Genomic DNA, 27,385 nt, shown 5'->3' on the forward strand with positions numbered 1-27,385 from the left:
GAGCAGTGTTCTTCAGCTTTTTGGTGTAGTAGTAATCAGAGAGTCCAGTAACGTAGCATACAGGTATCACAAATCTATATATTTTCCACTATCCTAGACACCATTATGAATTAAATCAGGCGATGATGGCCTTATGACAGATGGTCAAGCATACAAATTCAATTAATAGATTTCCATGGTTGCTATTTAAATTCGTAAAAAGCAATGTTTTCTTTATTAGACATTGGAAATTCTCATTTTCCTGATGTACACATTTTTTAAATAAAAGATTTCAATTTGGCAATCTTGTTAACAGGAAATCTAGTGGAGGTGCTTGCTTTGGGAGACCAATTCATAGCTGCCATAAGAGGTTAGAGATCATCCATCTGGACTGGTTCTTCATGATGTGACCCCCCCAGATCTTTTAGGCCCTCAACATCACTCTCCTCATACTAAAGTCATAATCAGCTTCTGGCTTCTCTCGTACTGGGACCTGTGGAGTGGATGCAGTTAAAAATCTTTTAAAGAACTCATGCATCCATCCATCCATGCTAGTAAGGATGGAACTGGCAGGCATTACAAGCTGCCGCATGGGTGGAAGTAGTGGTGCTGGTGAGGAGCAAGGGATAATCTTCAAGTGAGTTGAACAGGGCAGACCAAGGTAACATATGCAAGTTCTTGGCATGCACATCTCAGTTTAGTCACAAATAGGCACAGGTAAAGCATAGATAATTGCACAAGTATTCAAAGAGTCAATATTTCTTTTGTGGACATTGCTGCATGTTAATAAGATGTGCGTTTCTTGGGGGGAGGGGAGAGAGATGGAGGGGGAGTCATGGACGAGGGCACGTTATGTGGCGGATTAAGCTTTGCTTTATTGTTGATGACGTGGTCATCAATGGAGGAGTCGCTGACAATGACTTTGGAGTAAGCGGTCTTCTCTGTGACAGTCTCAGCCAACAGTGGAATGCCTCTAGATATCCCAGTCATTGAATAGGCTCTTGAATACTAGTACAAAGCAGCTAATGATGCCTCATCAATAAACAAGTCATCTTCACCCTTTTAGACAGCAAAGGAAATGTTAGTCTTGTCAGATTGAGGAACAAAATAGAGACTAGATCAGTTCTTCTGATATCACTCTTTCACTCTACATTTCAGTCACGTCCTTTTTTACGCTTTGTATTTAGAAGTGAGAACGGACACATTGAACTGAAGTTATGCAAAAAGGTGGCTTCTTCAAGAAATAAATGAACATGGAAAAAAACTGGCATATGGAGCAGTCCTGAGTAAAGCAGCCAAAACTATTTCTATAGTTACATTTACACCCTGCATAAGGGGTCGACATGAACCTTCAGCAGGTCCACATGGCCTGAAAAAGGCTCATTTAGAAGATGTCACAACCACATCACCATTTCTGTGAAGTGGGCTGGTGATCAAAAGCCCAGAGAACCGTCAAGAGGGTCCAAATGCTGCAGCTAAGGTGTCAAGTAGGTTCAAGGAGAACAAAATAGGAGTAATGATAAAAATGGGCCTTATGTAGAGAGTAATGCAAAAGGTATATTTTACATAAGTCCCTTATAAAAAATAATCTTCGGAATAAAGGTTTTCTTTTCAGGAGAATGTTAGTAGTGCTCTTTACCGCATAGAAAGCCTCAAGTATGGTGTTCATAGCACACTCAGTTTGGGCTTCAAATGAATACATTAATAATATAGTTTAGAAAAGAGTACAGGGGGATTACCTGGGTGACAGGGAATTTAATTTGTGAATATAATGCAGTGATGGGCACTGACAATTTCCCAAGTCTAGGGTCTCACAGCAGTAGTAACAGTCTATATCTAGTGGGTCACATTAATTTGATCGGGCCTACATGCATGCTGCTGCTAGTGGGACACAAATGATTTTACCCAGGCCTACATTCATGCTGCTGCCACACTCTAGAAGTTTAAAGTTAGGAGCATTAGATGTGGAGAAAAGGAACGTTAAGACTTTATGTAAGGCAAAGTGTTTATAACTATGTGATTCCACAGCATGGGTCTTATGTTAGGAGAGACAAAGGAAGCCATTTAGTATGAATCATAGATGGGCCTCATCGTACGAGGCCTCTTTCCTTCCACACTCAAGCCACTTCATTTGCATTTTTTTTTTATATTTTCCTTGCTGTTGAGATCCATTTTTAGGTGTTATGCTGCCAATATGCATGCAAAATCTGAAAAAAGTAATTTTCTGGAAGCTGGTTAGTAGGAGACTCCTCTGAGGGTAAAAACAAGATATTGTGATGACCCTGCATAGGTTTTTTTGTGGGTGTGAGTAATCGGAGATTTGCTTAGCTAATGAACCACTTACACTGATACTTCACTGAATAACCAAATGACTCGAGACTGCCCAAGCTATGAAAGTTCTTCCTGACATTGGGGTACAGACTGTAAAAAGATCTGTAGCTACAATATATATTAATGGATCATGTTTATTCTTGTGCCAGATCTCTTTACAGCATAGGTCCTAACCCAATGAGTGATGATCCTGTAAGAACAAACCCCTGAACACAATATGTATCTCCTTTATAACTACCTGCAAATGCCAAGGCTGCCATGAAGTACTTACTGTGTTAGTGATATCATAGACAACAATGGCTGCCTGAGCCCCTCTGTAGTACATGGGCGCCAAGCTGTGGTACCGTTCCTGTCCTGCTGTGTCCCAGATTTCAAACTTTACTGTGGTATCATCCAAGCAGACTGTCTGTGTGAGGAAGGCAGCTAAAAAGAAGAAGATACAATTGTTAGTCTATACATGATCTCTCCAATACATCCTCATTTCATGTGATGTGGACATTTACATTGCACAGAGAAATATCTGAAGAGGAGAAAAAGAAAAGAAATTCGATTTCTCTAAGGAAAAAAGAACAATTTAGGGAAGAAAGTTTGCAAAGGAATGGGAATGTGCAAACCGATCAAGTAAATCACATTGTTAAACAAGCACTGGGGAAAAACCAATGCTTTGTACAACATTCAAACTTTCAACTTATTGTACTTAAAATGCAGAGAAGAGCATATGACCAATGACTGTTACAGAAAACAGCAGCTTTATTTTCAGATGCTTTCAACAGTGCTCTCTTGCCAGTCTAGGCCACTCATTGACTGATTCCAAATATAAAATAGCCCTAAAGCACTCTAATGGAGGTAGAAGGACACATCCAGAGTCCTAGTAGAAAAACGGAGTTAAAATTATTCCTGCGCTGCTGATTCGAGACATGATGGACCATGTTTGAAGCCAAGGGTTGAACGTAAGATGTACAAGCTGTGCTATTTTTCCAAGAACCACTTAAGAAGCTAAGCTACAAAAAGGGTAGGGTGACCACACTTCAGGTCCCTACAGACACTGTCTCCAGTCCTGAACATTCCACCAACATATAATTTTTTCAAGTGTGTTATTCTAATTCGCCCAATGGAAGAAAAGCAACACTCAGAATACATTAGGTGATTACACAAAAGTTCAGGACGGGAAACAATGTTAATAAGGACATGAAAGGAAGTGGTCACCCTAAAAAAATTGGTCTCCCTTGGAAACATCAATACAGAAGAACGGAAACAAGCACTGGCTAAGCCAAAAGATCACATCTGTACGAGAGCTATTTACTTTGTCAATGTGTTTTATCCCTGTTATACAGTAATGTGACCAATGTGCAGCATGGTTGAAAGTTGCCTAAGCATACAATAATGGGACAGTGCTATTCACTCTCATTAATTTGTTATTCTCTGCTCACACTGAAATTTTGTTGGATTTACAGCTTTTTTTGTTCATAAGGTAAAGATGTGTTGCACTTTTTTAAATAAAAAAAAAATGATGATTTACTGAAATGCCCATTCATTATTTGGTACGTATGCCTTTTAGGGTTCATAACTCACAATGCAAACTTCATCTTTGGATTTATTTTTTTAACACTCCTCCATGAGGGTACAGATCAACTCTGCTAATGCAGCCTGTTAAACAAAGGGACACTATTTCGAGTTTTTACATAGCTACCGCCCAAGAGGTTGCTTACTTATGGGATCTTCTTTCTGGGTAAGCTGAAAGCAGCACACAAAGTTGACTAACCATGGCATGCCTTTGCTAATGCTTGTATGAATCTTGTCTACTTTAACTGAGGTGAATACAGACACAATATTCTGGAAATTGTATTCTGTTAACCGTGCCAATAACTGATATCCGTTTCATAAAATGGTTATATTTTGTAAGAAATGTTTTCTTCTTACTGAAACAAGAGTTGAATAATTCACTTGAATTAGAGTTATAAAGACACTTATGTAATTGCTTTGACAATTTCTGGATATTTGCAAAGGAAGCTTCTAGTTTAACGGTGGCAATACAGAAAATTGGGCTTCTACAGTTCTAAATAAAGTTTTGAATTAAGAATGAGATTTATAGTCTTAGACCCAGACCTACCTTTTTCATTCACATTAACTTAGAATATTGAAATGTAACTTGTAGTAGCGCAGTCGAAGTCTAAACTGATTACAAGTGTCAGATAATGTGTCCCCTGCCAGCTATGTTCAATTTAAAGAAAAGTAATTTTCATAAACATCCTGGCTTGCTGCAGTCTGATGGTTTGGCGATGTGATGGATAGGCACACAAAACAAAAAAACCTCTGCAGGAAGGGTTAAACAAATTTCACACCCCAAATGGGAATGTGTGGCAAGTAAAAATAAATTTGTCACCTATTTTATATCCCCTTATCCAGTATCCAATTTTCAGTACATATGTTTGAAACACAACAACTCCAAGCCCTCCTGTGTATCTTTCTTCTTACATCATTTTTACTTTATATTATAGGAATAAATAATTCATGGCAATGCAAATCTCATTATTACACATGACATTTAACAGACAATTACTACAAACAAACATCTCACAACAATAAGCAACTAAATACAATATAAACAACCTGATAATCATACAGTCCTTGTATGTAATTCAAATTAATTATCCACCAGCACTCCAAAGGTTCAAACTATTCGAAGCATGTAAGAGTTCAATGGATTTAAAAAAAAAAAAAAAAATTGGTCTCAAATTCTAATACACTCCATAGCTAGCTTCCTGTTTGTATCTCTATTTCGACATAAGCTTCGTACTAAATATGTCAACGTGTTTCAGGCCCTTTACAACATTTCTATGTGCCTTACTAGGACAGCACAAGGACCTCTTAATCAGGAGTTTCCTCATGAAAATGCCTTATTGTAATTACTGGAGCAATATCCCATCCCAGGGAAATTATGAGGATTGCCTACAAGCAAACTGGAACCAGTGCCGTGCTAGACTGGAAACAGTTCACAGAGCGTTCTGATCACAGATCCACATTTGCATCCGGTTCGGCCCCTTAAAAGACGACCCGGCTTGGCTCCAACGCTTCTGCCGTGTCAATGCATGGAAGCTTGGGCGGAAGGCAGCAGTTTCATGTAACATATCAAAAAAAGTGCACCCCCAATCCTGTCAATCTTCACATACATTTTCTAGGTTTTCAAAATGCTTCAACGGCTCCTCAGTAGTAAACGTAATTATATCACAATACATTTAAAAATGAATTCAATTTTATGGGTTTCAAAAGGAAATGTTCACTGGTGTAAAGAAAAAAAAAAAAAAAAATGAAGCTTTTGTTTTCTAAACTATATTTTTTTCTTTTAGACATTAACTGCATTTAGCATCAGATCATACGGCAATTAACTGTTAACCCGACATATTTCACTCTATAAAAAGGGAATACTATTTATATGAACTGCCAGGAAAAAAAAATCTAAATAAACAAAATAATTTACTTTCAGTGTTAACCTACAAAAAGGTTGTCTCCGATCTGTGGTATATTGCCTGGTTCTGCTGAAGAAATGGCTACCTTCCCACTGTGTGTTGTGGTGTATTTTAAATATATATCAATAATTACCAAAGCAACTGGTCGGAAACTCAATCTCACACGCAGTAAATCCATGCTGTGTGATTCTCCCCCCCCCTCCCCCCACCCCCCCTTAAAAATATAAGGAGAACGGCTTGTCTGCTGAATTCTTACCAAATATAATCATGTTGGCTGTGACAGATGTTTTCGATCTCAGAACCTCTGCAATACTTGAAAACTGATACATGGGGTTAGTTTTCTTCAGATACGGCGGTCTGCAGTACCTCTGGTTTTGAACGCTATAAACAGCCACTAAAAGTTTGTGAGGGTCCTCGGACATCCCAGGCACAGCATTGTGAACGGAGGCCCATCTGTGAAGGGTACCATATACTAGGGAATTTTATGGGTGTACCAGTATGCCAATGTGAATTGGTGAAATTGGTCACTAGCCCGTTAGTGACAATTTGGAAAGCAGAGAGAGCATAACCACTGAGGTTCTGGTTAGCAGAGCCTCAGCGAGACAGTTAGGCATCACACAGGGAACACATATATATATATAGGCCACAAACTTATGAGCACTGGGGTCCTGGCTAGCAGGGTCCCAGTGACACAAACATACTGACAACATAGGGTTTTCACTATGAGCACTGGGCCCTGGCTAGCAGGATCCCAGTGAGACAGTGAAAACACCCTGACATACTCACAAACAGGCCAAAAGTGGGGGTAACAAGGCTAGAAAGAGGCTACTTTCTCACACAACCCCCCCCCACCAAACGAAGGACAATAAGGCTAACCTTGGCCAGTTGAGTCTTTATTGTCTAAGTGGTGATAAGTGGAGAGTAGTTCTGCAATAGACTGGTTACTCCCTTTATCATCAACTATATGGTTACTTCCCTGTGGGGATGTAAACCACCCTGTTTGAAGTTTTTTAGCTAACCAACAATGTGAAGATATATTTTCAGAGTTCCTATCAGTAAGTTTTAGTTTAGAACAGTGGGAATTGTCCACTGGACCTATTTCTAGTGATGAGAATGCCAGACAGGGATGCGGTCTCAGTAAAGCCATAGCTGGGCAAAAAAACGTTGTCCATATGGCTGTAAGAGAGAACAGGGATGCTGTTTCTCTTTAGTTGGAGCAGGGCAGGGATGCTGTCCTATGAGCTCCACACTAGGGCAGGGCTGCTGTCCTAAGTGTTGAGAGAGTGCAGGGTTTCTGCACTAAAGTTTCTCTGGGAGGGTTGGAAGGATGCTCCATGTTAACTAAAATGGTGCTCTTTTTCTCACCAATATTAGTTATCCCACAGAGAGGTACTTCCACCTCAGGGAGTACAGCTATGCCAGATGATGAGTCCCTTGGTACAGGTGCCACCCTAGGAGAGGTTTCTCCCACCACAGGAATGGTATCTCGAATGGTAGGGTGGGTTGGGGATACTGTGATACCCTTTTTACCTGTTGTTGGAGAGGGATCCTGATTTTTCAGTCAGGCCTTTTTCTCTCCTTTGCTTTTTCATCTCAGTAGAAATGAGAGGGAACAATTCCTCAGGGATACCCAGCATGGCTGCATGGGTATAAAACTCTACCTCAGCCCAACCTGAGGTCTCTAGGTCATTACCTAAGAGACAGTCTACAGGTAAGCTAGGTGACACTACCACCTGCTTAGGGCCAGTAACTCCATCCCAACTAAGCTGAACTATAGCTAAGGGAAGAAACTTAGTGGAGTTGTGGACATCAATAATCTTGTACTGTTGTCCAATGATGTGTTGTTCAGGAGCTACTAGGTTTTCAGTCACCAAAGTGATACTGGCACCTGTCCCCCTGTAGGCCTGGGCCTCAACACCATTTATTGAAACTGTCTGCCTGTACTTATCCATTGTAAGGGGGCAAGCAGCCAGTGTGGCAAGGCCAATGCCACTAGGTGTGACAGAAACTGTCTTGGGACTGACTACCCCAGTTTCTATGATGGACCCATAAGTGAACCCAACTACACCCTTAGTTTGACTGTTGCCAGCAGTCCCACCACTATTACCACTACTGCAAGGGGCACTAGAGTTTGATGTATTAGTGGTGGTAGGCTCAGGGGGTTTACCTGGACAGGACTTATCCCCTAGTCTATGGCCTTTATTTTTACACACAAAGCACCAAGGCTTTTTAATGTGTGTATGTTGTGAAGAAGAGGAAGAATTTGATTTATCCCCCACCCCCTGAAGAGTGTTTAGGATTTGAAGAAGGATCTTTGGTTTTAACCTTATCCCCATGCTTATCCTGAGATTTCTCACCATCTTTCTTCTTGCCATCCTTGTCACCCCCTGTATGAACTTTTCTGTTCACTCTTGTTCTGACCCATTTGTCTGCCTTCTTTCCCAATTCTTGGGGAGAGGTCAGATCTGAGTCCACTAGATATTGGTGTAACATGTCAGACACACAGTTATTCAGAATATGCTCTCTCAGAATAAGATTATACAGGCTTTCATAGTCAGAAACTTTACTGCCATGTAACCACCCCGCCAAAGCCTTCACTGAACAGTCAACAAAGTCTATCTAATCTTGTGAGGACTCTTTTCTGGGGTCTCTGAATTTAATCCTGTATTGTTCAGTGGTTAAGCCAAATCCATCCAAGAGTGCATCCTTCAAAACTGCAAAATTATTGGCATCACTTTCTCTAACAGTAAGGAGCCTATCCCCACCCTTTCCATTGAAAGATAGCCATAGAATAGCAGCCCACTGCCTTTGAGGGACCCCCTGTACCATACAGGCCCTCTCAAGTGCAGCAAACCACTTGTTAATGTCATCCCCCTCCTTGTAAGGGGGAACTATCTTGTGCAGATTCCTGGAATCATGCTCTCTCACAGAATTGCTATCAGGAATACTACTGCTGCTGCCACCATGGGGTCCAAACCCCAACCTCTGTCTCTCCTCCTCCAGATCTAGGGAGTCCCTGTCTAGAGCCAGCTGTTGCTGTTTAAGCTTCAGTCTGGTCTCTTCCACTCTCAACTTGTTGAGTTCCCTTTCTAACATTTTGTCTTCAGGGTGGGTGGGTTGGGAATGTTTGGACACTGAGGATATATTGGAACCAACAGAGGGAGACCTGTCCCTAACAGCTTGCACTCTAACAACCTGGCCTCCAGGAACAAAAGCATCCCTACTATGATGAGAGCTTCTATTACTACCAGCATTGCTAGGTGGTCTGCTAAGGGGCAGATTTGGAAGAGAACCCTGTACACCTTCCTCAAGGGGCTCCCCTGAGTCAGAGTGGGAGCTATCTACTAACTTCTCAGATGAAGGGCCACCCTGTGCCTTATCATTCTCAATGCGCATGTTAAACAGAAATTCTCTAGAAGGGTTCTTTCCTACCACTAAACCGCTATCAATGCAGAGACTCCTTAGGCTCTTAAAGTTAAGATTGTCATATGTTGTATTGACCATTTTAAGAGACGTTCCCACATCAGACATGATAGAAGAAGGTTTAGGTACAGTGAGAAGAGAGAAAAAGTTTCAGGACTTTTTAAAGACCAGAAAAAAAACTTTTTGAAATTTTTAGAAAGTTTAGGAGTACTTTTTAGCACTTAGCAGAAAGTGTAAGAGAAGAAAATAAAAACTTTTTGGTTAGGTGTACATACACTGAACTTGTTTTGTACATTATTCTCTTATGAAAAGTACAAAATGACAAAGTGGTAAGTAGTTACAAGTACTTATCCCACCGCTGCACAACCAATGTAGGAGGCTGGCCTGGCTTGTAGTGGGTACCAAGGGGTACTTACACTCTGTACCAGCTCCAGTTATCCCTTATTAGTGTAGAAGAGGTGTTTCTAGCAGCTTAGGCTGATAGAAGGTAGCTATAGCAGAGCAGCTTAGGCTGAACTAGGAGACATGCAAAGCTCCTACTATACCACTGGTGTCATATGCACAATATCATAAGAAAACACAATACACAGATATACTAAAAATAAAGGCACTTTATTTTTTATGACAATATGCCAAAAGTATCTCAGTGAGTACCCTCAGTATGAGGATGCCAAATATACACAAGATACATGTACACAATACCAAAAATATGCAGTATTAGCAAAAGGAAGTAATGCAAGCAGTGTAAAGTTACAATAGATTGCAATAGGAGCACATGGGTATAGGGGCAACACAAATCATATACTCCCAAAGTGGAATGCGAACCACGAATGGACCCCAAACCTATGTGAGATTGTAGAGGGTCGCTGGGACTGTAAGAAAACAGTGAGGGTTAGAAAAATAGCCCACCCCAAGACACTGTAAGGTAGGTGTAAAGTGCACCTACAACCCCCAGAGAGCACAGAAGTCGTGATAGGGGGATTCTGCAAGGAAAACCAACACCAGCAATGCAACAACAGTGGATTTCCGGACCTGAGTGCCTGTAAGACAAGGGGACCAAGTCCAAGAGTCGCGACAGTGTCGAGCGTGGGCAGGAGCCCAGGAAATGCCAGCTGAGGGTGCAAGGAAGCTGCCACCGGATGGAAGAAGCTTGGTGTTTTGTAAGAACGAAGAGGACTAGGAACTTCCCCTTTGGAGGATGGATGTCCCATGGCGTAAAGAAGCTTGCAGAGGTGTTCCCACGCAGAAAGACTGCAAACAAGCCTTGCTAGCTGCAAGGGTTGCGGTTAGGGTTTTTGGATGCTGCTGTGGCCCAGGAGGGACCAGGATGTCGCCACTTGGATGAGGAGACAGAGGGGGCACCCAGCAAGTCAGGGAGCCCTCACAGAAGCAGGCAGCACCCGCAGAAGTACCAGATCAGGCACTTAGAAGAGGAGTGAACCGGAGTCCACCCAAAGTCAGAAAAGGGAGTCCCACGATGCCGGAGGACAACTCAGAAGGTTGTGCACTGCAGGTTAGAGTGTCTGGGACCCAGGCTTGGCTGTGCACAAAGGAAATCCTGGAAGAGTGCACAGGAGCCGGAGCAGCTGCAAATCACGCGGTACCCAGCAATGCAGTCTAGTGTGGGAAGGCAAGGACTTACCTCCACCAAACTTGGACTGAAGAGTCACTGGACTGTGGGAGTCACTTGGACAGAGTTGCTGAGTTCCAGGGACCACGCTTGTCGTGCTGAGTGGGGACCCAGAGGACCGGTGATGCAGTCTTTTGTTGCCTGCGGTTGCAGGGGGAAGATTCAGTCGACCCACTGGAGATTTCTTCAGAGCTCCTGGTGCAAGAAGGAGGCAGGCTACCCCCAGAGCATGCACCACCAGGAAACAGTCGAGAAAGCCGGCAGGATGAAGTGATACAAGGTTGCAGTAGTCATCTTTCCTACTTTGTTGCGGTTTTGCAGGCGCCCTGAGCAGTCAGCGGTCGATCCTTTGGCAGAAGGTGAAGAGGGAGATGCAGAGGAACTCTGGTGAGCTCTTGCATTCGGTATCTGAAGAATTCCCCAAAGCAGAGACCCTAAATAGCCAGAAAAGGAGGTTTGGCTACCTAGGAAGGAGGATTGGCTACTAAGAGAGGTAAGAGCCTATCAGAAGGAGTCTCTGACGTCACCTGCTGGCACTGGCCACTCAGAGCAGTCCAGTGTGCCAGCAACACCTCTGTTTCCAAGATGGCAGAGGTCTGGGGCACACTGGAGGAGCTCTGGGCACCTCCCCTGGGAGGTGCAGGTCAGGAGAGTGGTCACTCCCCTTTCCTTTGTCCAGTTTCGCGCCAGAGCAGGGCTGGGGGATCCCTAAACCGGTGTAGACTGGCTTATGCAGAGATGGGCAGCATCTGTGCCCATCAAAGCATTTCCAGAGGCTGGGGGAGGCTACTCCTCCCCAGCCTTCACACCTATTTCCAAAGGGAGAGGGTGTTACACCCTCTCTCAGAGGAAATCCTTTGTTCTGCCTTCCTGGGCCAGGGCTGCCTGGACCCCAGGAGGGCAGAACCCTGTCTGAGGGGTTGGCGGCAGCAGCAGCAGCAGTGAAGACCCCGGAAAGGCAGTTTGGCAGTACCCGGGTTCTGTGCTAGAGACCCGGGGGATCATGGAATTGTCTCCCCAATGCCAGAATGGCATTGGGGTGACAATTCCATGATCTTAGACATGTTACATGGCCATGTTCGGAGTTACCATTGCGACGCCATACATAGTTAGTGACCTATGTATTGTGCACGTGTGTAATGGTGTCCCCGCACTCACAAAGTCTGGGGAATTTGCCCTGAACAATGTGGGGGAACCTTGGCTAGTGCCAGGGTGCCCACACACTAAGTAACTTGGCACCCAACCTTCACCAGGTGAAGGTTAGACATATAGGTGACTTTTAAGTTACTTAAGTGCAGTGGTAAATGGCTGTGAAATAACGTGGACGTTATTTCACTCAAGCTGCACTGGCAGGCCTGTGTAAGAATTGTCAGATCTCCCTATGGGTGGCAAAAGAAATGCTGCAGCCCATAGGGATCTCCTGGAACCCCAATCAATACCCTGGGTACCTCAGTACCATATACTAGGGAATTATATGGGTGTACCAGTATGCCAATGTGAATTGGTGAAATTGGTCACTAGCCTGTTCGTGACAATTTGGAAAGCAGAGAGAGCATAACCACTGAGGTTCTGGTTAGCAGAGCCTCAGTGAGACAGTTAGGCATCACACAGGGAACACATATATATAGGCCACAAACTTATGAGCACTGGGGTCCTGGCTAGCAGGATCCCAGTGAGACAGTGAAAACACCCTGACATATACTCACAAACAGGCCAAAAGTGGGGGTAACAAGGCTAGAAAGAGGCTACTTTCTCACAGGGTCCCCGAGAACTGGCTATCTATTTATCATAAATTGATGATGACCCTTAGTCTCGTCCCTGCAGAAATTATAAGTGCAAGATTCCGTGATAAGCACTGTGTGCTTAACTGAAAGAAAGATGTAACAGGGAGAAGTGGCTTAGCTGGAAAACCGATCTGCTTTGGAACGGGGAATAGAGAACCTAGTAATGGCGCAAGCACAACAACCTTGTGATTTTGAGCAAATCTGTTAATCTCAACATGTGTTGAAAAAAATGTGACATTTGGCAAAAAAATCCAATCAGAAACCAACTGCATACATATCCATGTCTTAGTGAAAATACTTTGGGATAACATCTATTGTCACAAACATCCATTTCAAAGAATGACTTCTTTACAGTGCAAGCATCATCGTAAAACTCCTACAAATAGCAAGAGACTCAACAAGGACGACAGGGGAAGAAGGAAAAAAATTAGAAATAGTTCCTCAATCATAGCGCGGTCAGCGGAAGGACAGCAATCAAGTTTAAGCAGTACGTGGTCTATGCCCAAGCCGAAAGAAGATGAAGTGAAGCCAGCATGCGCTGGCTAATTAGAAATCAGAAATAACAATGAGACTAACAGATGTTAAGCAATAGTTAGACTGCGGGGACGTGGCTAAGCGCCAGCCAAGATGGACTCCATTTACTGGAGAGCTCTGCGGTTATTTTTAATCCCCCAAATATCCGCTCAATTATTTGAATCGCCCGCTGGGAGCAGTGGTGTGGGTGCATCTGGGGCAGCAGGGTGGCTGTTTGGGGACATGGGGGGCGCGGTGCAGGGAGCCGAGCCCTGTGCACATTTGTGGGCGTTGCATGAGCGACCTGCAGCCCGGTGACGGCAGCGCAGCCTTGACGGGGTGCCAGGGGCAGGAGGAGTGGAGCCGAGGAGCGGACAGACTCGTGGCTGTCTGCCTCCTGCGTGTGGCCTGCTGTGGGAGCCTGGGACGAGGCGGCAAGCGGGAGTGATAACAGTGTTTGGCCGTCCGTTCTGACAATAGCCGGGCCCCTTCAGGGGAGGGCGGGCGTTCCTCACCCCCCCCCCCCCTCCATTTCCCCCTATCTATTGCGCATTTGCCAGAGAAGCCTCAGTGGCTGTGGTTGTTCCTCAGGGACAAGCTGATCTTAAAGTCTCAGAAAAGGTCACAGCTGCAGAGACAGACATTACCCGTCTACAATCTACATCCAAGAAACTCGAGGACCAGGTACAGTTCCTCACTGCGAGGCTGGCGGTGCTCCTGGACTATCAGGAAGGGAGGGCGCGGAGAAATAATATCAGTCGTCGGGGTGCTCGTTTGTCAGGGCGGTACTGACTAAGGAGGGGACGGTATGTGTCTAACGAGTCCATAGAAGAGGCCTTCACCACATATTATGAGGAGGTCTAGGATGACTGAGGAGGACTGTACGGACCTCCTGCGGGATATACTGTTACTGGGGTTCTTGGAGGCGGAGAGAGGGGAGTTAGATGCCTAGCTGACAGAAGAAGAAATTGCCTCGACATTATGGGAACTCCAGTCGGGCAAGGCGGTGGGGCCAAATGGACTCCCGGCTGAGTTATTTAAATGCCTGGGGAGCAAGGTGACTAAACACATGTTGGCCATGTTATGGGAGTCATGGGAAGTGGGACTGTTGCCGCTGGTCCAGAGGACCATGACTGTCGTGCTGATTCTGAGGAAAGATAGACACCCTCCTCCCCCCCAAGAGATGTGCTTCTTATAGGCCCATCTCCCTTCTTAATACGGAGGTCAAGGTCCTGGAAAAGGTTTTGGCAACTAGACTGTTTAATTATTGCTAAGCTGGTCCACTCAGACCAATCCGTTTGCATGCCGTCCAGATCCACACGTCTGAACTTGCAGAGACTCTACGGGGTCTTACACATGACGGAAGGCCAGCATAAGGAACAGGCGGCACTCCTATCTCTCAACGCCCAGATGACCTTCGACATTGTGGAATGGCCGTATATTTTTGTGGTGCACAAGAGGTTCGCTGTGGGTTCTGCAGTTCTTGACCTGGATTAGACTGCTATTCCGGGAACCGGTGGCTCGGGTACGGGTCAATGCTACGTTATTGTGGCCCTTTACCCTACACAGGGGCACCCAGCAGGGGTGCCTGCTCTCTCCCATTTTGTTCGCCCTGGCAATTAAGCCCTTGGAAGAATAGATCCGACAAGATAATCTGATTCGGGGTATAAACTCAGGTGCAACATGGGAGGAACGTCTCTCCCTGCACACGGACGACATTCTGCTACATGTCACACAACCCCAGGGGTCCATCGACAGAATATTGCAGGTCTTTCTCATATTTGGGGATCATTTAGGTTACCAGATTAACTGCTGATCTTTCCCCTGGCGGGGGCCCCGTCCCACCATGCCACCGGGCTGTAAAGTAACAATTTGTGTAGAGTTTTTCAAATATATGGGGATATGTGTCACTACGAACCAGAAGAACGAGTTACTTACCTTCGGTAACGACTTTTCTGGTGGATACATTAGCTACCTGTGGATTCCTCACCTAATGAATACTCCCATGGCACCAGCATTCAACGGAAATCTTCTTACTAGTCTCTGCACGTCGACGAGGACGTCACTCTAGCCCACGCGACGCCGTCTGACGTCATACAGGCAATAAGAGGTCCTCGACGACGTGCGGACGTCAGTACCAATCATTTTTTACGTGCATGAGAACAACCAGGCAATGCAATGAAAGAGCAAGGCAACATCCCATTACATTGTAAAAATACACAACATTGCATGAATAACTGTAAATCTTTTATATATATATATATATATATATATATATAACTCTCTCTTTTTAAAATATATATCTACACATCAAGTATATACACAAAGATATATACATATACATATAATATATACACAACGTCCATTGCACCCTCAAAGACCAAGAGGAGCGTACTCAAGGATTACTTGGCAAGACCAGAAAGGCAACGGGGAGGCGGGTGGGACCGTGAGGAATCCACAGGTAGCTAATGTATCCACCAGAAAAGTCGTTACCGAAGGTAAGTAACTCGTTCTTCTGATGGATACAACTACCTGTGGATTCCTCACCTAATGAATAGAGTCCCAAAGCAGTACCACGCCCGGCGGTGGGTGCCTAAATGGTCAAACCAAGAAATCCTGCAGCACTGACCGTGCAAAATGGCCGTCCCTTCTAACCTCAGAATCCAAACAGTAATGTTTTGCAAAAGTGTGAAGGGACGACCAAGTTGCGGCCTTGCAGATGTCGACCACAGGAACACCTCTGGCCAAGGCCGAAGTGGCCGACTTAGCTCTGGTGGAATGAGCTCTAATGCCCTCAGGAGGATCCTTCTTTGCCAAAGAGTAACAGATTTTAATGCAAAGAACAACCCACCTGGATAGTGTTCTCTTGTGGACTGCCTTTCCTCTCCTCTTGCCCACGTATCCAATAAACAGCTGATCCTCCAGCCTGAAATCCTTTGTTCTATCAATAAAGAAGCTCAACGCTCTCTTTGGGTCCAGACGGTGCAGTCTTTCTTCCTCTTTGGAAGGATGAGGCGGAGGATAGAACGTGGACAAAGTAATTGCCTGAGCCAAATGGAAGGGTGAAACAACCTTCGGGAGGAAAGCAGCCTTGGTCCTCAACACCACCTTATCCCCATAAAAAGTTGTATAAGGGGGCTTTACTGATAAGGCCAGCAACTCACTCACTCTCCTTGCTGATGTTATAGCTATCAGGAAGACTGTTTTTAAAACCAAATACCTTAAGGGGCAAGAATGCATAGGTTCAAAAGGGGACCCCATAAGGAAAGTCAGGACCAAGGACAAATCCCATTGCGGCATAACGAATGGCTTTGGAGGATATTTATTTAGAAGACCTTTCAAGAATCTGATAACACTAGGGGATTTAAATAAAGATGGTTGGTCTGGAAGACATATGAAGGCTGACAAGGCCGATAAATAACCCTTAATGGTAGCCACTGCACAACCTTTCTGCGCTAGAGACAGAGCAAAAGACAAAACGTCCGATAGATGAGCATGCAAAGGATCAATCTGCCTCTCTCCACACCACGCAACAAATTTAGACCATCTATTAGCGTAGATAGATTTAGTGGAGTGTCGCCTGGCCGCTAATATAACATCCACTACCTCAGGCAGGAGAGAGAAGGAACTCCGGTTGCCCCGTTCAATCTCCAGGCATGTAGGTGCAGACTCTGGAGGTTGGGGTGTAGAACCTGCCCCTGCGACAGGAGGTCTGCCCTGAAAGGGAGACGGAGCGGAGGGCACATTGAGAGTTGGAGAAGGTCGGAGTACCATACCCTCCTTGGCCAATCCGGAGCTATTAGGATGACTAGAGCCCGGTCCTGGCGAATCTTCCTCAATACTCGAGGAATCAAGGGTATGGGAGGAAACGCGTAAAGCAACTGGCCGCACCAGGATATTTGAAACGCGTCCCCCAACGCTCCCTGCATCGGATACTGGAGGCTGCAGAACAACGGACAATGCGCGTTCTCTCGAGAGGCAAACAGATCTACCCGAGGAAACCCCCACCTCTGGAAGATTAAACGGACTTGATCTGGATGGAGACGCCACTCGTGGTCTGCCGAGAAATGGCGACTGAGACTGTCCGCACGCACAAGACTCCGGCCAGATGGTTTGCTATCAAGCAAATCTGATGGTCCTTTGCCCAGGACCATAGTCGAAGAGCTTCTCTGCAGAGAAGGTACGACCCCACTCCTCCCTGCTTGTTTATGTACCACATCGTGGTAGTATTGTCCGTTAGGACCTGTACCGACTGACCACGAAGGGAAGGGAGGAAGGCCTTGAGAGTCAGACGTACAGCCCGTAACTCTAACAGATTGATGTGAAACATCTGTTCCTCTGGAGACCAAAGACCTTTGATCTCCAGATCCCCCAGATGAGCTCCCCACCCTAGTGTGGAAGCATCCGTTATGACTGTGGCCACTGGTGGCGACTGCTGGAACGGCTTTCCTTGTGAAAGATTGTTGCTTGCAATCCACCACTTCAAATCCACAGCAGCATTTCTGGAGATCTTGACAGTACCCTCTAGATCCCCTTTGTGTTGAGACCACTGCCTTCGGAGGCACCACTGAAGAGCCCTCATGTGCCAGCGAGCATGCGTGACCAACAGAATGCAGGAGGCAAACAGACCGAGCAGACGAAGGACCTTGAGGACTGGAACTACCGCTCCATTTTGAAACATTGGAACCAAATCCTGAATATCTTGAATCCGCTGAGGCGGAGGAAAGGCCCGACCCAATGTTGTATCCAGTACTGCCCCTATGAACAGGAGGCGCTGAGAGGGCTCTAGGTGAGATTTGGGCTCGTTCACCGAAAAACCCAGGTCGAACAACAACTGGGTTGTTGACTGCAGATGATGCGACACAAGCTCCGGGGACTTGGCTTTGATCAACCAGTCGTCCAAGTAAGGGAATACTGCTATCCCCTTCCTTCTGAGTTCTGCCGCAACCACCGACATCACCTTCGTGAAGACTCGAGGTGCTGAAGTAAGACCAAACGGAAGGACCGCAAACTGATAGTGTTGCGATCCCACCACAAACCGGAGATACTTCCTGTGTGACTTGAGTATCGGGATATGAAAGTAAGCATCCTGCAAGTCGACAGACACCATCCAGTCTTCCTTGTTCAACGCCAAAAGCACCTGTGCTAGGGTCAGCATCTTGAACTTTTCCTGCTTGAGGAACCAATTCAAGATCCTCAGGTCCAGAATTGGTCTCAAACGACCATCCTTCTTGGGAATCAGGAAATACCTTGAGTAACATCCTCGACCCCTTTCCTGCTCTGGGACCAACTCCACCGCGCCCTTGGAAAGGAGGGCTTGTACCTCCTGTTCTAGCAACAGGAGGTGTTCTTCTGAACAATAAGAAGGGTGGGGCGGGATGAGGGGCGGGAACTCCCGAAAGGGAAGGGTGTAGCCTTTTCCCACAATACTGAGAACCCAAGTGTCCGTTGTAACAGTCTTCCATTTGGTGAGAAAATGCTGTAATCTTCCCCCTACAGGAGAGGAGTGAGTGGGAAATGGTGGAAGCTTAAGGCTGCTTCCCCTGCTGCACCCCGCCAGAGGATGAGGAAGAGGCAGAGTGCTGCTGAGAGGCTCCTCTGGTGCGGACCCTACCTCTCCCCCTGAAAGATCTATAGGGATGGGACGAGGCAGGTTGCTGATATCTTCCCCGAAAGGAAGAGGAGGAAGAGCCACGCCCAAATCCACGAAACCTCCTGAAAAATCTGGAAGAGGCCGTGGAAGAAGGAGCTTGGAGCCCTAACAACTTAGCCGTGGCCCTGCTTTCCTTAAAACGTTCCAAGGCCGAATCAGCCTTGGCTCCAAACAGTTTGTCCCCATCAAACGGGAGATCCAACAATATGGACTGTACATCTGCAGAAAAGCCCGAGTTACGGAGCCAGGCCTGTCTCCTTGCCACCACAGTTGTGCCCATTGCTCTGGCTACCGAGTCGGTGGTATCCAGTCCCGTCTGGATAATCTGGGTCGCAGCAGCCTGGGCATTTGAAACAAGATCCAAAAGACCCTGTGGAAGCTCTGTAAACGATGAGGAAATGTCATCCATCAGAGCATTAATATACCTCCCCAGGATACAGGTTGCATTGGTGGCTTTTAACGCCAGACTGCAGGACGAAAAAATCTTCTTGGACTGCGCCTCTAGTTTCTTTGAATCTCTGTCCCCAGGCACCGTCGGGAAAGAACCAGGCGCTGACTTGGATGAACAGGAGGCCTGCACCACCAAGCTCTCCGGCGTAGGGTGCCTAGATAGAAAACCAGGGTCAGTCGGAGCCGCCCGATACCTCCTGGCCACGGCTCTGTGAACTGCTGGGGAAGATGCCGGCCTCTTCCACACCTCTAACACCGGATCCAGCAGAGCGTCATTAAATGGCAACAGAGGCTCCACCGCAGCTGAGGCCGGATGTAGCACCTCTGTTAAAAGGTTTTGTTTAGCCTCCACCACCGGCTAAGGCAGGTCCAAAAAACTAGCTGCCTTCCGTACCACTGCATGAAAGGAAGCAGCCTCCTCAGTATATTCCCCCGGGGACGAAAGATCCCACTCAGGGGAAGTGTCCAGCCCACTGGCCGACTCCAGTCCACGCAGCCCATCACCCGAGTCCTCTAGCTCTCCTTCCTCCAGGGCTCGTTGGTACTCCTGCTCTTCTAATACACGGAGAGCACGTCTCCTCGAATGAAGTCGTTGTTCAATACGCGGAGTCGACAATGCCTCCGCCGAAGTCGAAGATCGGCGCTGATCTTCAGAAGCCACTGACGCCGCGTCCGGCACCACAGGTAACTTCGGCGCCGACGAAAGAGCAGCTGAAGCAGATGGACCCACCGGAGTCACAGGCCGAAATCCCGACGTCGACGGGATGGAAATCCCCGGGGCCAATCCTTCTGACGCCACCGGAGCGGCCACCGGCGCCGACACTGGCGCCGAGCCCACGTTCCCAAAAGGGAGAAAGGGCATAAAGGGTGCCGGCCGAAGAGGCGCAGGATCACCCAAAGAAAAGGCCAAAGGCCCAGCCGGAGCACCCCCTGGAGCCATCTGTTGGAAGATGGCATACATCGCATTCAAGAATGCGGAACTATCGGCTCCAGGGGTGGGAAAAGCCGGATACTGAGGTGCCTGTCTCGGAGGCGACCCCGACGCCGGCCTCGACGTCTGCGCCGGAGAAAACACCTGAGGCTCCAATACCTCAATCACCGACACCTGTCCAGGTGAAGTTGGAGACGCCGGAGAGGGCAACGGCGTCGAAGGATGCAGCGTAACCGTGGGACTGATCTCCCATGTCCTTCGGCGCCGATCCGAAGACCTGGAACGAGTCTCCTTCGAATGACGCCGAGATTCTCTACGGCGCCGGGAGTCTCGATGACGCCGATGTCTTGGAGAAGAAGACTTCTTGTGATGCTTCTCCTTTGATTTTGCCATAAACAGCTTCGCCTCACGTTCTTTGAGGGCCTTTGGATTCATGTGCTGGCATGAATCACAAGTCGAGACGTCGTGGTCGGAGCTCAAACACCAAAGGCAATCGGAATGAGGATCCGTCACCGACATCTTGCCTCCACACTCACGACAAGGCTTAAATCCAGACTTTCTCTGCGACATTATTACCACAGCGAAAGACTACGCAGCAAAAATACACTGTAACCACAAAAGTAACAGTTGCTCCCTCGAAGATAACCGTTTCGAATGCACGGAAAAAAGGGAACCGACGTCCGCACGTCGTCGAGGACCTCTTATTGCCTGTATGACGTCAGACGGCGTCGCGTGGGCTAGAGTGACGTCCTCGTCGACGTGCAGAGACTAGTAAGAAGATTTCCGTCGAATGCTGGCGCCATGGGAGTATTCATTAGGTGAGGAATCCACAGGTAGTTGTATCCATCAGAAGTGCTTTCTACAGAAAAATCTCCAACCCCAGCTTGATAGATGCCACAGGGATGTGGCCCACTTGAGGACGTTACCTCTTTTTCTCATGGGTAGTGCAGCCTTCTACAAGATGTTGACACTGCCCCGCCTGCTATATGTCTTTCAGAAGACTCCCTATAGGATACCGGCAGAGGTGGTCCGGAGTTTGGCCTGAACATCAGACTACTGCTGTGGGATGGCAGCTGTTCCCATGTAGTATTGTCGAAACTGAAGCTTGGGGTGTATGAGGGTGGGCTGGCAATTACGGATCCCCTTCATTATTATTGGGCGACTCAACTGGTCAACATTCATGATTGGATCTTTGCGGACCAGGAGGACCCAGCATATCGGGTGGACAGACAGCTGTTGGGCAGGGGGAGGAATATGAGCCCGCCCTTTATGCCCACGCAAGTTTGCGATTGCTGCTGGTGCACACTACAACGGTGGTGAATGTGTGGCATGACATCACCCGTTTTCTTAACTGGGGATCAACCTTGACAGCATGGACTCCACTGTGGTGTAGTGACTTGTTGGGGGACTTTAAGACCTTGGGTGGGTTCTGCAGGTGGTCTCTCCTGGGGAATCGAACACCTGGGAGACGTCTGGAGTGGTCAGGCACTGGTGACTTTCGAAGTCCTACAACAAGAATACGCAATGGCGGGAACGGAACAGTTCAGGTAGCTGCAGCATGCATGGAGTCAGATTATCCCAGAGCATGAGCAGTTGCAGGAGCCAGCTCCGCTGGAGAACCGCCTTTTGACACAACCTCTGGTGAGGAAGGCCATCCCTCTATTGTACAAGAAATTGTTGAATAATTCCCCAAACCCGATGACAGCTTTACGAGCCAAATGGGAGGTGGATCTGGGTGCATTAAATGATCAGGATTGGGGGGAGGCGAGACACGGTCCCTGGGTCGTGGCGATCAAAGCACGGTTTAGACTGATCCAGCTGGGGATTCTGAATACTATTCCAGGCTGGTGATGCATAAGATGAATAGGGCACAGACCTCGCAATGCTTGCAATGATGTGGGTAGGAGGGCACCTTCTATCACATTCTATGAACATCCCCTGTGTTGCAGACCTACTGGCATGGGTTTGCTGGGGATGCAGCCCCGGTGATTGGAAGGGCGGTCCCGCTGGATCCCAAGCTGCTCCTATTGAATATAGTGGGGGAGGAACACTGGCCAAAACAGCTTGCACTATGGTTGGCCATAGCAGCAATGGTAGCTAAATGCAATATAGCACAGGCGTGGAGTACTGAGTCCCCGCCTAGTCTTCAGGACTGGCAGACAGTGGGAGAAAATTTGGGGAGGGTGGGGGTCTACAGGGGCATGGAATAATCCTTTGTCAGCTATCCGACATTTTATAAATACATAGGTGATGAGACAAAAATAAAATATTGATGGGAGCAGCAAGGTGGAAAGAAAACAGAGTGAGTAAAATAATATAATCCAGGAGAGAGCATACAGTCCAGCAAAATAATTCAATAAGACACTGTAGTGCAAATGACATGGGTTTCGATAAAAAGGAACTGACCAGGTGGAACCTGTAGTTGAGTCAATTGGAAGGGGAGCTGTGTGCTTGCGTGACTATTATTCAGAATCTCTTTGTGCCGAGAAATGATCAGTTGTCATTAAATAATCTAAGTGGATTCCAAATATCTTTGGGTCTAGAAGTTATTGGAAGCAGGGAGGCATCCAATTCAGAGTTTGTATCACAATATGACACGTCTTGCAGCCAGGCAGTAATGGTAGGAAGTCTGCTACTCCCCCAATGGAGAGCCACCTGCCGCTTAGCCAAAAGTAATGGAATAGCAGCGAATCGCCTTGATCCAGTGGGCGTAGTCTGACATATCCTAATAAGACCATGAGGGAATCTTGATCTACTGAGTGCTCAAGCATAAGAGATAATGTGACAGATGCTTTCCCAATACGTGTTGGTCTTTACACAATTCCACATGAGAAAGTACTACTGTTCTGCTCTGCATTTTGGACAGTGGTGAGACCTAGCAGGGTCAAGTTTAGCTAATGCTTTGGGGGTGGTATAAGCCCTGTGTAGGAATTTGTATTGTAAAAAAGTTTAGGTCGATGACTATTTGAGTAAAGTTTGGGTTTGGTTTGGGTGCAACAGTAGTGCTAAGTCTTGTCTGGGACAGACTATCCCAGATCTCGTTCCGAGGCTGCCCTTGATCTTTCGACACCTATGGGCAGCACTTGTACAGAGAGGCCATAAAGGTGGGATATGAGGTTACTGTTGTCTGAGACAGTAATAACTTTTAGAAGTAGAGTTAATTTGGGTGGTCCTTTAGGGTACGTTGATAAGACGTCCTGGAGCGTGCAGTGTAACCAATGAAGTATAAACCCATCTACAGGGTTAGAGGGATCACTCTCCCGCACTGAGGAACTAGATCAAAGCATGCCATTAGTAAAGAAGTCACCCACAAGTCGCAAACTGAGCGTCTGTTACACCAACCATTCCAGAGTAAGGGGATGCCAGTTGTCATTAGAGAGGGTCAAAAGTAGGAGTATAGGATTTTAATACCCAGGTAGCATGAGCGTTTGGACCTAGCCCAGCAAGTCGTTATTAGTGCAATTCAGTAGGGTTCTGAATGAGTCTGTGTAGAAGCAGGGGGGAGGGAGAGGGAGATCAGGAACCTGAGCAAGCTCAGGTTTAAGAGATGGGAGTCTGGCCTCAGGATGGTAGCAGTAGTAAACAAAATGTGATTGGGCCACTAAGTAGTATAACTAAGTCAGGAACCCCGAATCCACAACGGTCATACAAAAGTGGTAGTGTACTTCCGCTAATGCGTGGACACCCAGACCAGATTGGTCGCTTAAGTAAACCTCTCAAACTATCAAAAAAAATGTTTGTCAAGGCAATAGGAATATTCAGAAACAGATAGTTGAAGCGAGGAAGAACTACCATGTTAATGATAGCTACACACCCAGCCATCATGAGGGGCAATTTAATCCATCGGTCTATTTGGATTGCAAGCTTTTCAATCGCAGCGTCATAGTTACGCCATATGACCTCTGTTTTATCCAGAAGACGTGCAACAACGGTCAGAAATGAAATGACAACGTTGATGACAAACTCTGAAGTAACCACCCTTTTCAAAACTTAACAGCAGTCTACATAGTGAGATTGAAGAAGTATGAGCAAACAAAATCAAGCGTCTTCCACGCACAGCTAGCATCTCTTGAGGTTTTGCTCGGATTCTTAGGACATAAGTTCAACCTAAGGACTTCAGGGTCAGGTCATTTTCTCACAGTAAGTCATACTCCTAAATTATGCTGCAAAATAGATCTCATGCTGCTGACGAGAAAATGTATTAATTGTAAAGGATTGACTAAGCCCAAAAATAGAATTTAGCAGTGGCAGGGAACCAGAAATGCTTTCTCCGCAGAAATTTCAGGACTCTATTCCTTGTAAATGAAGGAAAAAATGTCATTCAAAGACAACTCCCGAGGAGCGGAAAACAAGCTGTTATCGAGCACGGGAAGAAAGGCACTTGGAATGCATCCACTCCCAGATGATAACAAATGGATCAGTATGACAAAGCAGGAATCACAGTGCATGCTTACTCGGATCCTGGCCGAAAGCTACGTGCAAGACCGGTGGGCTGCAGCAATGTTGAAAGAAAAATAAAGCTCCAAAAACAAGAATAAAAGTGCCTAAAACACTCTTCGCTGATTAAGCGTACTCCTCCTTTTCCAAGTTAAAATTACAGTTTTAAACGGTATTTCGTGACAATCTAGAGACGTGAAAGGGCTGGCCTGTACAGTATTTGCCTGTATCTAGAGATAAGTTTTCAACGTTTCTCAGAGATATACTTTTGACCTACCTTGCTGTTTGGGAGAAAGGAAGCAGTAAAAATGCTGACAGACTACTTCCTGTTGCAAAATTTGAGTTTTTCTAGTTACTGGCCGAAGACTACAGAAAAGAACTGCATGGATTCGCACAGTGGGAACATCATGGATTATAAACTAGAATTCACAAAACAGTTCTCAGTTGGTGCTGTGCCCTTATTTATCAAAATAACCCAGTTCCTAGTGTTCAATTGAGTCCATAAAAAATAAATAAATAAACAATCTCTGCCCTCTACAGATTGAAGGAAGGTAAGGATTTTAAAAGGGGCAGACCTTTTTCTTAGACCAAGAGTTTCTGTCAGTTTCTAATGGAGAACAGCCTCCAAAACAAACCCCTTGAATTGGCTTTTGTTCGTTCTAACTAGGACACTCAATGTGTTTCTCTGGAAGGTTCTGAACACGTCTTGAACCAAACTGTTTACTGCCCTAGAAGGCTAGTTCTTACTGTCATGAGAGGAGAGAAGGCATACTCCCGGATGGCCCTGTTGAGAAGACACAAACTTTGAACTGGATCACACTAAAGATGTGCACTAGTTTAACACATTTCGGCTTTTGCTGCATCACACAAGAATGCAGATCAGATGTCGTGGTAGAGAGCAATATACAAGTTAAACTGCATTACAATAAAATTGCATTCATAACATAAAAATTAGATCTGAAGCTAAGTGCCTTCTTCAAAAGGAAAGAACAACCAGCACATGTAAAAGCAATTGTGACGGAAAAGGTGTTGAAAGGCATTACATATATTCTCTAAAAAGGGGTGTTACTTAAAGATTATTAAAGGGCCAGTGACTCATAGCAAAATGGGCTGAACTACGCACATCTGCTGCAAGTAGCAAATAAATTTGTCCCAGAAGTGATCACCAACAAGAAAAATAAAAATACTGGTATTCTTGATTTGCTAAGGGTTAAATAGAGAGAGAAGTGGCGGGTCTTTGTAATACTAGTTTAAAATTAGACGAACTCTTTCAGTTCTGTGTTTGTCCCAAGTCTGGCAAGCTGCTGCCTCTACAGCAAATAGTCGCTGGATCCAGCCCATTGATAAATTCATTTAAAGTCACTTTTGAAAATGAAGACTAGCTCTGAACCGATTTTGAAAAGACAAGTTAAGATCTCACTCAGTGGGGCCACCCAATCTTCAAAGCTTATGTTTTTTGGCATATTCCCAAGGACAATATTCTCTCTCAGCTGGTTTTTTGAAACTCTGAAACCAGAGGTATAAGGCAACACGGCCCAGGGGGAATTGGCCTGCCTTTTGCTGTGTAGTTCCCCAGTTTGTCCTGCAACTGAGCATCACAATTACTGAAGCTCACACATTCTCCCGGACTGCAAAAGTAGTTTGGCCATAACAGGGGTTTACTGTGGAGTAACCGCTGGGGTACAGGCTCATTAAGCGATCTCAGAGGCCCAGTAGAAGGAAACGAGAAAGGCAGGTTTAGGACCTTGAAAACAGTTTTCTCTACTGATGACAGTTGTGGAGAACAGTTTAACTCATTCGCCCAAAAATTCTCTATAACATTTCGCAAAATGAGAAATCATAATTCAAGGGTGCTAGGCATTTTCTAGCTAACTGTATTGCTATTTAGGGATCTTAAGTTTCCCGTCATTTGGGGCGTGGCCAAGGGCGTCAAGATGGCGGTCGCACACTAAGAGTGGCTCTGGACCCCTCCGTCATCCGCCCGGAAGGCCAAGCCATGCCGCACCCGTAGCGGGAACCTAGGAGACCCCTTGTGGGTCCTTGGGTGCCGCGGGACCCGAGGCTGAAAAATCGGAAAAAATCCGACACCGGAAGGTGCCCTGGAGATGGTCGGGGCCCAGAGGCGAGAGAGGAGTGGAGTCGGCGCGACTCGAAGCAGCCCCGCGAGACGGGGAGGCGAGCGGTGGCCAGACCCTGGGGCTGTTGGAGCAGAGTGCGGTGTTCCGGACCCCACGCGCGAGGGCGCAGAGGGAGCGGAGCCGGGCACTGCCAGCCGCTGGTGAGTCGCGTTGGCGACTGGGCCCAGGGGAGCGGAGGACCGTTGGGCCCCGTGGCTGAGACGGGCCCCTGGCGCGGGGCTCGAGGTTGGGCCACGCGGCTGAGGTGGGCCCCTGGCGCGGGATCCAGGCCGCCTCCCGGGACGGCGAGGCAGACTCTGTGGGCCCGGGCCTGGGGCCACGGATGAGAGAGGATCCTGAGCTCCCTCGCCTTGGGGAGGTTGGTGAGCAGACCCGCCACAAGTGCCGCGCATATCCTGGGCTGCTGATAGGACCTTGGCCCCTGCGGACACTAAAGAGAGCCCGGTCCAGCGGGGGAGACGCTCGGAGAAGCGAGGCCTGCCCACGAGGGCCATCAGAGAGAGAGGTCCGGGACCTGAGGAATGAACTCCCTTATCTAGTAGGGAATGGATACCTGAAGAACCTGGGTTGGTGCTGGGACCCTACTGACTCTAGCGAGAATCCTGTTACAGCCGCGAAGGGGGTACTAAGCGGGGACCCTGATGCTACA

The 27,385-nt window shown here is 46.7% G+C and overlaps 1 protein-coding gene across 1 annotated transcript in view; it reads right to left on the reverse strand.

Moving 5' to 3' along the window:
* RAB5C (RAB5C, member RAS oncogene family) overlaps positions 1–27,385 on the reverse strand; it is a 148,488-nt gene that overhangs the window by 54,758 nt on the left and 66,345 nt on the right. The window contains exon 3 of the mRNA XM_069237679.1: positions 2,582–2,733. Coding sequence (XP_069093780.1) covers positions 2,582–2,733 — 152 coding nt within the window. The remainder of the gene's footprint in view (positions 1–2,581; positions 2,734–27,385) is intronic.

Source organism: Pleurodeles waltl, chromosome 6 (genome assembly GCF_031143425.1).
Source record: "Pleurodeles waltl isolate 20211129_DDA chromosome 6, aPleWal1.hap1.20221129, whole genome shotgun sequence".
NCBI classification, from domain to species: domain Eukaryota; kingdom Metazoa; phylum Chordata; class Amphibia; order Caudata; family Salamandridae; genus Pleurodeles; species Pleurodeles waltl.